General features: G+C 35.6%; 2 protein-coding genes across 2 annotated transcripts; one reads left to right on the top strand and one right to left on the bottom strand.

The window, feature by feature from the left end:
* The first annotated feature begins 3,575 nt into the window (after positions 1-3,575).
* On the top strand, positions 3,576-11,698 carry LOC101295457 (3-hydroxyisobutyryl-CoA hydrolase 1-like). Its single transcript, XM_004307259.1, has 14 exons — positions 3,576-3,804; positions 4,046-4,129; positions 5,454-5,522; positions 7,019-7,082; positions 7,188-7,267; positions 7,365-7,448; positions 7,652-7,736; positions 8,142-8,227; positions 8,897-9,018; positions 9,484-9,544; positions 9,727-9,825; positions 10,620-10,721; positions 10,838-10,879; positions 11,163-11,698. Exons 1-14 carry the CDS (start codon positions 3,766-3,768, stop codon positions 11,298-11,300), a joined length of 1,155 nt encoding a protein of 384 aa, XP_004307307.1. The 5' UTR covers positions 3,576-3,765; the 3' UTR covers positions 11,301-11,698.
* Positions 11,699-14,387: 2,689 nt separating this feature from the next.
* Positions 14,388-15,651, bottom strand: LOC101304336 (E3 ubiquitin-protein ligase PUB23-like). The gene has a single exon (XM_004308690.1). It carries the CDS (start codon positions 15,588-15,590, stop codon positions 14,388-14,390), a length of 1,203 nt encoding a protein of 400 aa, XP_004308738.1. The 5' UTR covers positions 15,591-15,651.
* Between the last annotated feature and the right edge of the window lie 2,261 nt (positions 15,652-17,912).

The following is a 17,912-nucleotide window of genomic DNA, read 5'->3' on the forward strand; positions in this document are numbered from 1 at the left end:
TTTGGATTATATGATATAGAGTTTTAACATGACAATAATTGTATTTAGACTAAACTCAGTTAAAGGAATTGACAAATGACGCTTCTTTTGTGAGGAATTCAAGTTGAAAATTTAAGCTCTCAAATTCCACGATTATTTTCTCGTAAAAATTGATAATTTCACAGGATAAAAATCCAAACGATGGAAAGAGTCAGAAATTAGGAATTCCTTATTTTTGATTATATTCCCGGGAATTCACCAACATCCAAACACACCATTCTAGACCTGTGAAATCAGAACCGAGAAACTAATTGTGATATTGTTCGGATCGACCCGACACTGATCAAGTTGGAATATATGCAAGGTCCAATTTCGATTGTCCCAAACCATACGAAATCCTGAATGTGTGTAAATAGGTCGGGGCCGGTGTCCTATGAGTCAAATACTCGATACATACCGAATGACACGTGGACACATGGATACGGTCCCAAGCGAGTGTGATCTCGCCGTCACCAGCTATCACTAAGCTACATCTAAGATGTGCACCCTTACCCTTACCTTCAAGGTAACTTACTTCTTTTTCCTCTCTCTATTCCTCAAACAATCCGTGATGGCAGACTTGAGCGCCAGAGGGGGAACGACCTAATATGTCTTGTCTCCCCTTTAACCATTCGTTCACATCTTGCAGGAAAGTAAGTAGAGCAAATAGCTCTCCCCCAACGGATTGTTCCATACTTAGCCACTTTCTGCTACCCTATATTTCACTCTATAACATTTAACATTGTCTGGCGGTCTCGAACGCCTCTCACACGTTCAAATCGTTTAAATCCCACACACTATACATAGCCACGTTTTTTTCTCTACCAGCGTTCGCAACAAACACCCTGTCATGAACGACTCCCGTTAATTGTCAACAACACATTATCAACATCAACTACAACCGGTTTCCACCTCAGCTGGAAGACCTTGGTCCCTCACCTCCCCTCACTTGATCGCGAACCATCATTGGCACAATTGAGGGTGGTGTTCCCACTCGTGCCCTCTTCCTTCAGAGGATACAGCTAGCGAACAGTTGGCAACAGTTGATCGCCCAATGAAAGCTTAATAAGAAGGTAACCTGCCACCTTTTATGGGAAGGATGATCGTGGCGTCCATGTATTCGATGACGAAATTCTTGGTCTCTGCCTTCATCGATAGCTTTTTTGTTAGCAATCTTAATTAATCGACAATGGGTCAATAGTGAATTTCTTATTCATTGATCACGAGCCAAAGACATCACACATCCGCTTGGCTTAGAGAAAATGGAGATGCGATTGGGTGATGACAATTACTCTAAGGCAATCTATTCCGACTTGCGTGCGCGTTGTAGCAGCTTTCAATGAGCGCTAAGCGCCCTTGGGCCGTACACATGGACGCACAGATACGGTCCTAGTTGAATGTGATCCAGCTGTCATCAAGTTAACTAAATTCGAGGTGCACACCTATAAATAGAGGCCTTGGCCTCCACCCTCGAGTTAACTAAATTCAGTCACTCTCTCCATTTCTCAAACTATCCGTGATGGCTAACTTAAGCGTTGGAGGGAGACTGACTAAATCGAAAATTAATATGCCAACCAGCAGCCGCTGCTGGTTGGCAAATCCAGATCCGACTAAATCTTGCAAGAAAGGAAGCGCGCGGATAGTTCACCCTACGTGGATAGTTATCTCCCAGCGGATAGTTTCATAGTTCCATACCTACTCCATAATACTAGCTAAATTTAACTACAAGTTTTAGTGAAAACTAAATTTGACTCTTATTTACCCAGGGCTGCTCACCTGCGAGACATTTTTTAAGGGACAGAAAGGGACGACTCAATCTCAGCCATTGGATTTTAAATGAATCAATCCTACTGTTTTGATGAAAGCCTGATCTCATCCGAACTCTTATCCTTACTGCAACCGATTCCTTCTGCTTCTCCTCACACCTCTCGAAACGGGTTCATCTTCTTCTTTCTCTCAAATCTCTTCAAACCCAGTTCTATACTTCTGTTCATCTTCTTCTCCTCTCATACATCTTGTTAGTCTCAAACCATGCTATCTGAACTTAAACCAGATTTTCATTCGAATTGATTTCTCATACTTTCCTACTCGATTTCAATGGATAACGAAAGCATCCCCATACTTGTTTGTGGGGTTCTTCTTTTTCTCATACTGCGAATGGGTGTTTTCCCTTAAGATCCAGCCATTCAATTTTTCTATTTTTGTGGATTTGCTTTGGGGATTTAGTTACATGTTGCTGAAATCAAATTACATCAGCCCTACGGAAGATGGAAATAGAAGAGTATATGGTGCTTTTAGAAATTACAGATAAGATGGTGAGATGAGAATAGAAGATGAAGAAGAAGAAGAACAGATCTATAATCCCAAAAACACAAGAAGAAGAAGAAGAAGAACCCGTAAGATTGGTGAGATGGAAGAAGATGAACATAAAAACTCAGAATGAAACGAAATCGGTTTTTTCATTAGAAACTGTAAGATTGATTCATTTAAAATCCAATGGCTGAGATTGAGTCGTCCCTTTCTGTCCCTTAAAAAGTGTCCCGCAGGTGAACAGCCCTACTTATTTACCTAGTAAAACACTAAAACTAGCTAAATTTTTGACTTTCTACTAGGATAGCAAGTGAGTTTGTAAACCGTAAGATAGGTGTTGCCAAGGGAAGAGGATCATTCTGCCATGTGCCAAAGGTATATATATATATATATATTATGGGTCCGGTTCAAGGGACATCAAATTTGACACTAATTTTGACACTATTTATTAGCCATTAGATTTTAAAACAATGAATGGTCTAGATCAATTCTAAATATGATGTCAACAAATAATTAATTGAGATGACAAGTGACGTGGCATTACCTAATTTCATAACAAATCAAATTAAAAGAAAAAATCAAAAATTTAAAATTTGGAAACCAAAATCCAGATTGTACGATAATAAAAATCCACAGAAGAAAAAAGAAGAACACATACGAAAGAAAGAAGAAAAGAATTTGATTTTGAAGTTTAGGGAAACATCTTAGATGATCCAGACAAAATTGATTATATACATTAGCCATAGAGAGCTGTATATATCTACCACTGTATGATGCAAAGCTGTATGATTCTTTTGTGCATAAAGCCATAAACGATATGTTTTGAAATTGATTGTTTAATTGTCTTTTCTATAGTCATTGCTCTATGAAGATATGATATATTAGAGTTGCAGCTTTATGAGTGAATGAGTACAGAAACAAAAGCTTCTTTCTAAGTGAAGATTAATTTAACGAAATATGAAGATCTTATATATTAGAGGGCAACTTTATGATTTGAATTGAGGTTATTTTCTTCTTTCTTTAGTTTGTGTTCTTCTTTTTTAGTTTTTGTCGATCTTTTTTCTTATTTCTTTTGATTGTACCAACTTGATTGGGATTTTAGTTTCCAGATTTTAAAGCATGAATTTTTTTTTTAATTTGATTTGTTATGAAATTAGGTAATATCACGTCACTTGTCATCTTAATTAGTTATTTGTTGACATCATATTTAGAATTGATTTAAACCGTTTATTGTTTTAAAATCTAATGACTAATAAACAGTGTCAAAATTAATGTCAAATTTGATGTACACCGTACTCGTATATTATATCCTCTCCTTCTCTCTCTCTACCAAAATGAGTAGCAGAGACTGCAACTGACGACGCTCTCATCTCTGCGTTCAGCAATTCAGTCCAATCAGTTTCGGGTTCAGTTGTTTCGGTCCATCCCAGTACAGACATGGCTTCTCTCAACTCAAGCCCACGCGATGACGATTCGGTCTGAATCTGCCGAGTATTTAGAGTTACATAATTGTGTGAATTTCCTGCTTTTGTGATTTTTTTTTTTTGATATGAAACTCAAATCCCTATTATTATGATCTTTTGGTGTTTCACTGCTTGGAATTCCACATTTTCGATAACTTAATCCGACTAGATTAGATTAAATTAGATTTGATTAGCAATTTCTCGTATTGTGTTTTGTTTACCGAAGATTGTAGTTTGTTGTTGCTATCTGATAGGTGGTTTTGGTACAAGAGGATTTCTGTGCCAGGATTATGACACTGAACAGGACTCGGCAATTGAATGCCCTTAACTTTGAAATGGTATTTGCCCTGTAACTCCCAGTGCTTTACTGCCTCGCTTTCTTGAATCAATTTCTGTGTTACATAAGATTACAATGCTCCTATGTTCGTATGCTTTTTAGCTTTTTATGTTGTGTTGTTTTATTACTTATCTTCACCTTATAACTTTTTTTAACTGTATCTGTTAGCTTATAAGAACATAAAGGACATTTGTCATTAAGAGATGAGCATGAAGTTTAAATACGAATGTATGAAATTCTTTCAAAAGCCACTACCAACAGAAAATAGTGATGTTGATGTAACTTTTGCTTCTTTCTCTTCCTTCCTTCCCATATTGTTCAGAACATACACCCAACACAGAGTGGAGTATGACCCGCTTAAGTTTTAAGAGATATAGAAACTAGTAGGTTTACCCAAACAGGGCAATATATCAACCATATGCATAAACGGTTTGTACCTTCTGGTCACATAAATAACAGCAAATGGGGATGTATCAAATTGTTCTTGAAGATTATTGAGTGTCAACACCAAGGAGGGTAAATCTGAATGGTCAAGCCATTTGCTCCCATGTGGTCTGGGGTACCTAATGAAGCTATTTGCTAAAGCTTCCTGCCTCATACAGATCATAGGGTTCAGCAGGAGGCCCCACCATCAATACCCTTCAGCAAAGCGGATTTTGGAGGATTTCTGGGATATAAGAGCTATATATCATCAACTGTCAATAATCTTTATTTGCAGTGGTCTCTGTAGCATAGATACATTTTGGTAGCGAGTCTAGGCTTAGAAGTGCACCATGTGAAGTGAGAAAAAAAGGGAGATCTGCTGCTCAACTTAACAATTTAATGTGATTTTACAGAAAACGTGTGCCTTTGAAGCCATACTTTGAGTTTATTTCACCAGTTTAGTTGGTAGGTTTTCCCACTCCAATGATGTAAAATTACAGAACAGTTGGACTTTTGAGGATTAAGTGAATACATTCCTTTGCTTTATCAGTAGGGTTTATTTGTGCACCTGTTATGTGCTGTTGAAGAGTTTCTAATATGTTAAGATTTTACTGATTGTGTTTTAGGCAAATGGTCTATTCATATATGAAAAGTGAACCCTGAAGAAATTAGATAGAAATAATGCTGAGATGAAATGATACTTTTTAAAGCCTGATTTATCTCGAGTCTTTTATTGTATTGTATGTTTTTTCTTTTGCATAATTTTATAGTAAAGCTAAGATGTCTTTTGGAGAAGGAAAAGTTATTCGTGTGTGGTAGTGCTGTGCTGGAACATTGGTTATTTGTTTGGAGACAATAATTTAGTTGCTATTTCTTCCTTGTTTCTTTTTGTTGTCCTGTAGATTTCTCGACTCTTGGAATTTTTCTTTGCATACGAGGAGGATGCTAATGTCAAGTTGGTGATTCTCAAGGTACTTTTGTTCCATGAGTTCGGTTCAGAACTTCAGATTAAAATAAACTGTATGAAAGAGATACAAAGAAGTTTGTTAGAATTCATTTCTATTCTGAGACACTAGACATATTAGTTGATATTTTCGTTGGGGTATTTGATGGCTTTTATCATTCTTTTTGAAAACCTGTTTTTTGTGCTCAGACCTGTAAGATAGAGTACAGGAGAAAGCCTATCCTTTTATTTTTCGTCTTAGGTTACTGTGTATTTTTAGGGACTATTTGTCTATTCCATCTCTTTTATCATGACAAATCTGTTAACTGTTGTGAAGTAAGGCTTCTATAATGGTTTCTTCTTTTCTGGTTGCGAGTCTTTGCTTTTCATTCTCACCTTTAGCCCCAGGATTACTTATCCACTCCTTTTGTTGCTTCTCTCTCTCTCTCTCTCTCTCTCTCTCTCCTCCTCTGTTTTTTCCTTTCAAAGAGATAAAATATAAAAGATCATTATTTCTTATTATGTGTAATATTGTTTTAAATCTTCGCTAGGTTACCTCTGAACATGTATGTTTGCAATACCAAACCATTATTGCAACCCTATTTCTTTTCTTTTTTTTTCACTTAACTGAACAATCCTCTATCATGTATGTTATTCCTCAATGAAATAGATACAGATATCTAACAGTATTACCCTATGTGGGCCCTTGTCTGGGTTGAGTTAACATGGCTAACTTGAGCTCAAAGTTCAAGGTTGGGTTTTCATCAGAATGTAACCATTTTTTCTGGAAACTTGCAACATTTTTCTTTTTGAGGTTGGTGCCTTTCATATTTGTTCAAACTTGGGTCCGTGAGGTTGGTTACATACATATAGTATTCCTGAAGTCTCTGTGCCACCTCCCAAGCTTGATGGAGCTTGGACATTGTATCCACCAATGTTAAATGGGGTTGCTTTGGGTTGGTCCATAGTTGTGAATAAAGTTTTACGCTACTCCGTGAAATCATAAGGCACAATGTTAGTCAGTATTGATGCAGTAACTATCAGTCTTTGGTAGTTGTTTGTTTTGTTTTAATGTCTTAACTAAATGTGTTTAGAGAGTCTAGGAGGTATTGTCTGCTAGCTGTCTAGGCATTTATTGTGATCTGGGAATTAGGAGTATTATTAATGTTGGTGGAGTTTCTAGAAGACTAGAAGAGTCTAGGGAATGTATGGAGGTTTTTAAAAAGGGGTTTACCCCACACCTGTAAAACTCAGTTCTGAAGCATATTTTATCAAAGTATTCCCATATTGAAATACTTGAAGGCTTTCCCTTGATTTCCCTTAGAAATCTAAGCTCCAATGGTGTTTGGAGTAGTTATACCCTACTATGCCAAGATGCTTTTAGTTGTACTAAACCATGGTTTAGTTGGGCGTATATTATATTCTGGAAGATGCAGATGTTGTGTTATCATCAACTATATGTTTTACATGAATTGATTATTGAATGTGCATAATCCTGTATGCCATCTGTTTTTATGTTTCTAGGGAAAAGGAAGAGCATTTTGTGCGGGTGGTGATGTAGCGGCTGTGGTTCATGATATTAATGAAGGCAGGATTTCTTTATCACCTCTGGTTTTTCTTTCTTCAAAACTAATGAATGTATTGAGTGCTTACTTATCTGATACTAGTGAGTTGCCGCCTTTGTGTTACATAGGAAATTGGAGATCAGGTGCACATTTTTTCCGAAAGGAGTTTACCTTAAACTACTTAATGGCAACATACAGTAAACCACAGGTGACATAGTTCACTAAATTAATGTAGTTTTATAATATTTTACTATGACCTCTGGTATCACAGTTATACTTACTGTTGGCACGAATTTTCATTGAAGGTTTCACTTCTGAATGGAATTGTCATGGGAGGTGGTGCTGGTGCTTCCGTCCATGGTAGATTCCGTGTTGCAACTGAGAATACGGTAGGTTTATCACTGAACTTCCTATTTGATGTTACAAAGTTTTACTAGTTATCCTTTGGTGCTATTGTGGGATGCAATTCAGGATTTACACCTAGAAATATATTTAGATTGTTTGCTGTATGTCTCGAAGGAATTAGAATTTCGAGTCTTTCTGGCTTTCTAGTTGCTGGAATCCCTTGTATTTCTTATTTTTGTTTTTGCAGGTTTTTGCAATGCCAGAAACAGCTCTGGGACTTTTTCCGGATGTAGGTGCCTCTTATTATTTGTCCAGGCTTCCTGGATTCTTTGGTAATGCTTGGTATATCTTTGGTTTACATATGTGCTCTCAAAGAAATTACTTTCTTGGTTTAGATTGGGGAGCTGTTGTTGTTTTGTTTCTAATAGTTTTTGGTTGGTCTCTGTTTGTCTGTTTTCTCGGGTTTCTTGGTTTTATTATAGTTTCTTATAGTTCCACTGTGAATATCCAACTGTAGTGGATTCCTTACCTACCCTGTACTTCTTTTTTCTCTCACTGTATTTTGATTAAGTGAATTTATTATCAAATACAGTCATTTGACAGAAAGTTACTACCAATTACTACTGCTTAGTATCTCATGTTAGACGTCAATTTTATTCACTTAATAACGCAGCATTTGTGTTATCTGTAGTGGCTGCTATGATGTCATATTCATTCCCTTTTGCAATACACTGCAGGAGAATATGTTGGTCTTACGGGTGCCAGATTGGATGGTGCTGAAATGCTCGCTTGTGGTCTAGCCACTCACTTTGTTCCTTCAACTGTAAGCCACCAACTATTATTATTGGGTTTTATCTATACCAATGATGCAGCAGGGTAACCTAATTTTTTAAGGACTAATGCTGGTTGACTACTCAATATTGTAACAAGTATCAGCAGGGATTTGCTTCCTTCTGAGATTTATGCATTTTGTAGTTCTTTTTGTATTTAAAGTTGCAGAATTACACTACGAGTCAAGACTTGGCTTTTTCTAAAGAGAGTATTAGTTTATTTTCTTATGCTTGCTTTATATTTATATCAATATGTGATACTTCAAGAGTTAGAATATTTAGGCAGTCAGATTTAGAATATAAGAACACGTAATCATAAAAATGACAATTTGTGATATTCATTTATAATTTCAACACTGATGTACAAAATGTAGATGACTGACTTGTCCATCTACAACTCCACATGTAGAAGGAGGTCCTATGAGGTTCGAAGTAGATGAAAGTTAAGCTACATTCATATATAGTATCCCCATATGTCTGCCCTAAATCTTTTCATGCAAGATTTGTCCTAAAATGTTACTCACTGTCACCTGACAATCATCCATATATTAATATCATCGTGAACTTTCATTTAACTATCTGAATAACTGATTGATATCCCATCAGAGATCTGAATCTACTTAGTTGTGTTCAATAATCTTTTTTGTTTGATTGATTAACAGAGTCTGCCTTTGCTAGAAGCAGCACTATGCAAAGTAGATTCAAGTGTGTTTGCAACTATTCAAGCTATTTTGGATCAATACTCACAGCATCCAGCTCTAAAAGAGAAAAGTGCTTATCACCGGTTAGTTTTTCTTTTTCGATCACTTCTTTTGGGATTTGTTTTTATACTGATTGGTCTCAATTGCACTGGTGGCTCAAAACTTTTATTAAAGTTGCCATTCAGCACAACTTCTATTTTGCACACAGTATAATTGCCAATTGAACACATGTTTGTATGGCCATTTTAACGGCTGTAGCATTGGGCACTGCTTTGTTTCTAAAAATCACAGTATGCTTAACATAAAATTTGAAGCAAATTTCTAATTTGCTACGAGTCCTGAAATTGATAGCTTGTCGTGTACATTAAAGATAGTAACTACATCTAATTGCTGTAGTTTCAAGTTCAATAAATCCATTGCATATTCATGAAATAAGGAGTCTTTTAGTTCAGTCAGGTCATTGTGTAATGATAAAATGACTATCTACTCTTAGAAAATGAAGTTGTGAATCTACTTGTTTTTGTTAATTCTTCAAATTTTTGGTACAGGATGGATATTATTGACAAGTGCTTTTCTAGAAGAACAGTTGAAGGAATTTTATCTGCCCTTGTAAGTAGATTTGTGAATTTAAAATACTGAGTGTTAGTTTGATATTTTGTGGTTCTGTATCTCTTGTAACTTTATTACTTCTTTGTCTTTTTTACTTGAGTATTTTTCTTTCTAGTATTTTCTACTTGATCATAGATAAAATGTTGACAATCTGCTTTGATGATATCATGCTTGCTATTAAGGAGGAGGAGGCTGCAAAGAGGGCAGATGGTTGGTTATCAACAACAATTCAATCTCTAAAAAAAGCATCACCAATGAGTTTGAAGATTTCTTTAAGATCAGTATGTTTCAAGCTAGCTCTTTGTTTACAATTGATTTGTTCATTATCAAAATTTTTTGATGAGTTAGTGTTTAAAGCATCTATTAGACAACTGTTATTCCTAAAATTTCAAACGTTTATTGGTGGCCTAAAAGACATGATACAACATCTTCTGCCAAAGATGGGGAATGTTTTTGATTTGATTTTCATGCATAGCAGAAGAGATAGATTACATGGTTAAGCACAAGGCATTTGGTATTGGGTTGCATAATTTCCTTCTGAATATGAGCGACTGCTGCATGGCATTGTAGTAATTGTTTAACAAAAGTATTTCATGACTCATCTTCTGATTGTAAAATTGTAGATGGCCAAGTTTTTGTACAGACTGATAATATTTCAAACAAGGATGCAAATTAATTGAAAACTGTATATGTCTACATTGGGGATCCACCCTGGTCCAATCTCTTAAAGGGTCTACATTAACATCTGAAACACTTAATAAAAAAATAGTTTATATAAAAAATTAGGTATATCTATCTCTTCTTCTGATGTGGGAATGAGTTACCTCATTCCACATTGCCTCCAACTAATAGTAGTTTAACTTCCATTGGTTATATGAGCACTATACTATACCTTGCAAAGCTCTAATACCATGTTTGACAACTATATGAGCAGCAAAAACTTGTAATAAAAAATTAGCCAATATTGTAAATCTTGATAACACCATCATATAATTGTTGACACGGCAGGTATTAAGAAGCTCTCATGAATCTTTCAGAATTTGGCTTGACAATAATAGTTTTATTGCAATTTTAGATTAGGGAAGGAAGGCTTCAGGGAGTCGGTCAATGCCTTGTTCGTGAATATAGAATGGTTTCTCATGTTTTGCGAGGAGAAGTCAGCAAGGATTTCAGAGAGGTTCAGCTTTTACCAACACACACACACACAAACATACATGTATATATATGTTATATATTTTGTTTCCTGAATTATTATATTCCTTTGTGTGACTTGGACCTTGCTTCTAAGTGCAGGGTTGCAGAGCTATATTGTTGGACAAGGATAGAAACCCAAAGGTAGGGATGACTTTACCCACCTGTGATCCCTTAAATTGCAGTGTTTATGGATTCTTAGTGGAGTATTTGTGTATGGGTGCACAAAACCCTGTACATACATACATGCATGTATGCATTATTCATATGATTAGCAGATTCTCTAGTAAAAAGATAACATCTTTACTATATGTGTGTGCATGTATACATAACATCGCTCTTTGAAACATATAAAATAGTTTTTACGTATTCTACAATGTGGGCATTAATTTGTGTTTGGTTTCCTCCTTTTTGGTCTTTGTTTTAGTGGGAGCCTTCTAAATTGGAGCTCATCAATGATAATATGGTTGATCAGTATTTCTCTAAGTTGGATGATGAAGAATGGGAAGAGTTAAAGCTCCCTGCAAGATCCAACTTGCCTGTAACTGCCATTGCGAAGCTTTGAGTATCTGGGTGTTTTCAGACACTAAAAAAATATAACTTGTGCAGGCTATGAGTTTCAGTTCTCGTCTCAGCAGGCACGTATACAAACACCACTTTAATTTATGTTACTAAATACCAATATCATGTCTCAGCCATGTACTAAATGGTTCTTTCATCTGCATCATTGCATTTTCTGTCCCATGGCCGCTAGTCTAGGTGAAAATAAATACAAGCTTCAGTTGAATTGTAAGCATAGGAAGTCACATTTGCTTACTGTATCACAGTTGACGATCTTAATGTTCCCTTTTTTTGTATAAATACAAAAGCTTTTATCCTAGAGGTTTCCAAATAAAGGAGCAGGGGGACTTGGTACTTATTGGTAGTATGAAAGTTATTGACAGAAACCTATAGTTGAAATTTATATTTTGTCAAGAATATAAGGTGACCAGAGTTACTATTATTGAGTTGTTGACCTACTGATTTATTAAGGCCGGTGGTGTTGCTTAGGGGATTATTTGTGCCAGTGATTACACGGTAAGAGAATGATTGGCCAATTGGGTATGAAATATGGGAAGGTCTGGATGTGATTGCTTCCATAACGCGTTGTATTTGATGGAAGACTTCTGTCTGCAAGAAAGGTATTAGAACTTGAAACTTCATTGACATTCTGGAACTGCGAATAGGCCGATGGCTAATAAATTTTGATGCCCTTTGTCAACTTTGTGGAGAGAAATCGAACGTGAAACCTCGTTTAACCTTGTGAAGAAGTACAATCAGACCAATATCAAATTGGTCTATGACGGTTTCATTACATGAATATTTCAATCCGTCTCCCCCATTTAATTTGGACACTTCTTCTGCATAACAACTACCAACCTCTTTGGAGTTTGGATAGAGAACAGCAGTTTGCAATAGTGCTCATTTGCTGTGTCTAACTAATACTAAAGCAGCCGCAGTTGCTGCTTGTCTTTGATGGCCGTTTCAATTAGAATCTTCTTTTACATCTTGACCTGATTGCTGTTTTTTTTTTGTTTTTTTTTTTTTTTAAATTTGTTTTCATTGAAGATTTCTCTTGTCAAATATGGGAAAAGACATAGAAAGCTAGGTTATATATATATTTGGGTCTGGTTCAAGGGACGTTTTTTTTAACACATATCTTTACACATCTTTTTAGATTTCAGATTTTAAACCATTGCAACAATGTATCATAATAAAATTCAACTTGTTGCTAGTACGTTGTCTTTGTAAATATCTTTTTGTAAAAGTTGTGCTTCAATTGTCATAGCTGATTATAGGTAATTAAGTGAACCATGAGAGGCATTGCATCATTCACATGATTCATGAACTTAATACCATCGGAACATGAGAAGCTAGCAGACAAACCATGTCAACCATCGCTTGGATTAACAAGATTTTGGTACTTCATTAGTTTGTTGCATCAAGATTCAAGAGTACTAATAATCTAAAAATATTGAACTTGGTATCAGAGAAACCCGAAAGCAAAGTTTTCCCCTAAAGGAATCACCCATGTATATCAGGCTATGTCTTGCTGGAATTTCATCAATGTCATCCTAATACAGATTCGTTCTTTGCTCGTCTGTATTTCTCTTCTTTCTCTTGATCTGTGTCTTATGGGTCTTCTGCGTTCTGTCGTCTTTTTTATTTATTTTTATTTGATTTTCAGATTTCAGGTTTTAGGTTTTAGGTTTTGATTTTATTTTATTTTTTATTTTAATTTGATTTGATTTGTTATAAAATAAGTAATGTCATATCAATTGTCACATCAGTTTTTATAGGTTGACATCATATTTACAATTGATCTAGTCCATCAATTTTTTTAAATCTAATGGTCAGAAAACTGTGTCAAAATTAATGTCAAATGTAATGTCCGAGGAACCGGACCCATAAATAAATTATACAACTATTGACTAATTTTATAGATGGAAGTGTACCGCGACGAAGAACAGCAATGCTGAAATTGAAAGAACGTGCTCTCATGCTTCTTCTATGAGTTTAACTTCCCTATATTCTTTTACATGTATCCGTTATATGAATGCACAACCTATACAATTGATCTTCAGAAAGAAAGAAACTATATAGTTGATCTACTTACAGAAAAAGGTGAAGTTAGATCGAACAAATAAATCTCGTAATCAAGCTGGTAGGTTATTTGGTCAGAGCTGCAAGAGCAACTAAATTATATATAGCATTCACATATAGTAATAAGAACGTCTAACAATACTTTTGAAATCTACAAAGAGAACAGGTACGCATGCTTGTTAGCTAGCTAGTTCCAATATCGTCTGAACCATAAACCATAAACCACCATAACCGATCATTGAAAAAGTAGGAGAAATGCCCTTTGTTTCATCATTTCATTTCATTTACGTGATTTTCAAAATTCACAACGAGACTTACCCATAATGTCATACCTACACAGTAGTTGGCTACTTAATTTATAGTTTGGTACCCATCGTTCTAACTCGAGGGTTTAATTAAAGGCATGGTCCAATTCACATAGTTAGCCAATCACCCGCTACTTCAGAGTGTGGATCAATAGTAGTATAGTACATACAATTCGAACACAAACCTCTTCGATCATGGTTCCATTTCTTATTGCACATTGCAAAGTTAAGTTGTTTTTACATATATATAGAGCTCGAAAACCAGTTAAACAATGTAAAGAGAGTTCAGTAGCCATCCAACCATCCTTTGAAGAACACATATATATGGAGCTACCTAGCCTGGGGAAACAAATACTGAACACAATACAAGTGTACTATTGACTATTGAGTAGTGGAGGAGGAAAAAATCTAAAATGACAAGTTAGAATATATAAGAGTCTAATCCGCCATTAGGAGGAGGATCCATCTAGAAATTTGCTTGGTAAAATAAGGTTGGAACCACTTGCTTACATGTGATCAACACAATCAAAACATAATTAAATCATAAGGAAATGGTAGAATGTTTCCAACACCAGTTACCAGTTCAAACTTATCCAGAAAATTGTCTACTGCTTGCTGTATTTGAAAATTGAGTACAAAAATTGGAATTAAAAAAAAAAAACCTAAAAACTTAGCAAATTTCATTCACACATCCTAAGTATCCCTTACAAATCACAAGGGTAGCAAGGGTACCGTTTCCATGAATTTCCATGCAACCTGAAGATCTTCACAACTTTATCTTTCGTCGAAGACCTTCCGTCCATATGCAACAGTGCAAGGAGCTTCTTCACCGATCCATATATCAACATTTCCTCCAACACTTTCTCAGTTGGGTGAAAATTACAAACCAACCACATGATCTTCACCCCAATCTTGGTAGCAACATTGGAAACATGCATCATCTTCTTCGAAATCACGACAATGCCCATGCCATGTTCCACCAGGGCCAGCCTCCCCTCAGCACATTCACATAGTAACTTGATCACTTGCAACATTTTCTCACATCTGGATCTGCTGGACTCTGGAAGTAGCTCTATTAGGACACAAACTGCACCTGCTTCAATTGCCTTCAACTTGTTTTTCTTTGATGCTCTCAAGATTTCTATCAGCACCTCCAAGGCACATGAGCTCGCTTTGCTACATATTTCGTCTGAAACTAGCTCCAACAAGGATTTGAAGAAATCCAAACCTTGATCTTGTATCACAAAGTTCCAGTCGTAATTGGTTTTTGCCATCTTCTTGAATATGGTAATGGTGTGAAGGCGTGCTTCAGCGCTTCCCCGCTGAAGCATGATCGCCATTGATCTGGTGGAGTCTTGTTTTGACAACAGCTTAAAAGAGTCACCTTCTTCCTCTGAGATGGGAAGTTGGTGAAGAATACAAAGAGCTTCCTCGCAGGCCCGAAAGGTTACGAAATCCGAGTTCTCTGTGAGGGTTTGGTCAAGTATTTGAACAAGAACTTCCACTCCTTTACAACTAATGAAGTCATTTTTTGTCTCCTCACCCATGTCAATAATGGAACGAAGTTTCTTTAAGGAACTGACCTTGAATGGGGAAGACATGATCGTGCTGAGAAGTGCTTCAATCTCCTCATGTTTATCAGAAGGCGAATTCGATAACTCAGATGATTTCGAGTCCCCTTGGTTTTGCCATGCAAGAATGAGCCTCTTGAGGGTGTGATTTGGTATGGTGTCGAAATTTTCGATTCTTTGCATAGTGGCCGGGCATGTTTTCTTCTTGTATGTGAAGAACCATTTCTCGATGTTGACACGTTCGTATGTGACGCCGGTGGAGATGGTAACAGGGTCCTTCATGAGCTCCATGGAAATAGGGCATCTGAAATGGTATGGAGGAAAATCCATGGCCATGGATTTGGGAACTGAGAAAGTGAAAAACTAGCTAGGGATGAGGATTTGATTGTGAGGTTAACATCAAGATATCCAAGACTTTATACTATCAAACCAAAATTATAAAAAGAAAGAGGCAGGAGGGTGTGGAAAGTCTAAAAAAGGGAAAAAATCAAAGTCAAATAATATGGATGCAATCTGGTATAGCTGTTAAACATGAACCTACAAGAAACCCCAGCAGGAACCTTTCTTTTTTTTCATTTTACTTGTATTTTCAATTTTTTAAAGTCTACTGCTCTTGCTAGTGGCTACCATGCATATATAGTCTAATATAGTTGAGTTGTATTTCAATTTGACCACAAATGTCTGTGTCTTTTTTTTTTTTCTTTTCGAAAATAATGAAAAATCTGCAGGCTAGGCTGGAAGAACAATTGATTTAATTTCCTGGTAAACTATGGCAAGTAACAGCTTGAGCATGAGTAACTGAAGCGTTACATGCATCTTTAATTTCTCTTGGGAATCATTGAAATTAAAACAAAAGGAAACGTTTGCTGTTATTTTGAATAGATGGAGACAAATGAATTAAAATTGTCAAGTTATTTTATACCAAGTATGTAAATATTGACCGCAGCATCATATAGTGTGAGTTGGTTAGTTCCATTTTGTCCTTTTGTAATTGAACCAAGTCACAAGAATTTGGTGCTTCACAGATATGGCATTCAGAGATTTGATGAGTGCATTGGTTGCAGAAATTATGTTTTAGGTTAGAAGCTATGTACACTATGGAACCAATCCATTGACAGCATCTATGTCAATGCTGATAGCATAAAATTGGCCATTCTTGGTAGTTGAATAATGATTATAATTTAGTAGTCCTTAAGTTCAATGGTTGTGTCATCACTATGATAGTTAATTAGGTAATACCGTAATAGGTGGCCAAAACTTACTCCATTGGATCGTTTAAATAAACAAAACGTTGTAACTTACATCTCGTCTCATGTTATCTAATCTATTATTATTTATCTATTTCTGAATTTCTTTTATCTATTTTCGACTTTCCATTTACTAATTGAATGGATTATGATATAAAATTAGCACTTCTAAACTTATAACCTGTTTCATAACATATCTACATTCTGACGCAGATACCATATGTTCAATAGGGGGCCCTTCTAGTGAGGACCTTTAAATTGAGGACTTGGTGAGGACTTTTCGGCTTATCCTACATTTCGATCTTATATCTACATCTTGACCGTTCAGTTTATAGGTATTTATGAGTAGATCATTTATTCAAATTTTCAGCTATATTGAAAATTGTTAAGACATTCATAAGTGTGATTTATCAATTATGAACTTGAACGGTTCATATTTAACAGATTTGGTTCGTCCATTAATTTGATCTAGTTTGTTATCTTAACGAACACCAATTTAGGTGAAAATTTGTAGAAATGATCTACTCATATAAACCTAAAAACTGAACGGATAAGATGTCAAAATGTGATCGAAAATTGGGTCTTTTAAACTATAAACCGAAAAGTCCTCACAAAGTCCTCAACTTAAGGGTCCTCACTAGAAGGGCTTCCATGTTGAATAATTCAATTAATTCATTCACACCTGGAATATATATACTTTTTGTTATATATACTTATTACCCGTTTCATGACATATCTATTTTTGACTCTGTTTACTAATTGAATGGTGAATTCAGATATAAAATTAACACATCTAATAAACTTATAACTTGTTTCATGATATATATATATATATATATATATATATATATATATATATATATATATACACACACATTTTTGACGCAAATACTATTTGTTCAATTCATTCACGTATATATACAGTGATTGATATTCTCTTTCTGTACTTAACATGGGTCGAATGTGGATTTAAATAAATTATGGGGTAAAAGACTGAAAATTCCAAGACGAAACTTGAAAGATAATATTAAGAAAACAAAATCAACAAAATTAGCCAATGGTTTGGATGAGTTGACTTTGTGATGGTGTTTGATCGAGCACTACATATCACATCTCAGCTGCGTAAGACATGCATGGCTAGCCTAGCCTGCTCTTGGAATCATTATCTATTTCATTTTATAAGCTCGTCAATGAACAAATTGGAGATTTATTCAACTATATATGCATGAATATTTATTTATCGTGGGAACCAAAATATTGGATATATATATATAAATTACAATTCATACTTAGAAAACACACAGGGCGAGGACTGCGAGGCACAACCATGTTAGATAGTTAATATTCAATAACAGCTAGCTACTGTTGAGCTGCCTTGCTGACCCTCTACTCTTTTTCCAGGTGAAAAATT

Source organism: Fragaria vesca, linkage group LG7 (genome assembly GCF_000184155.1).
Source record: "Fragaria vesca subsp. vesca linkage group LG7, FraVesHawaii_1.0, whole genome shotgun sequence".
In the NCBI taxonomy this organism is placed as follows: Eukaryota; Viridiplantae; Streptophyta; class Magnoliopsida; order Rosales; family Rosaceae; genus Fragaria; species Fragaria vesca.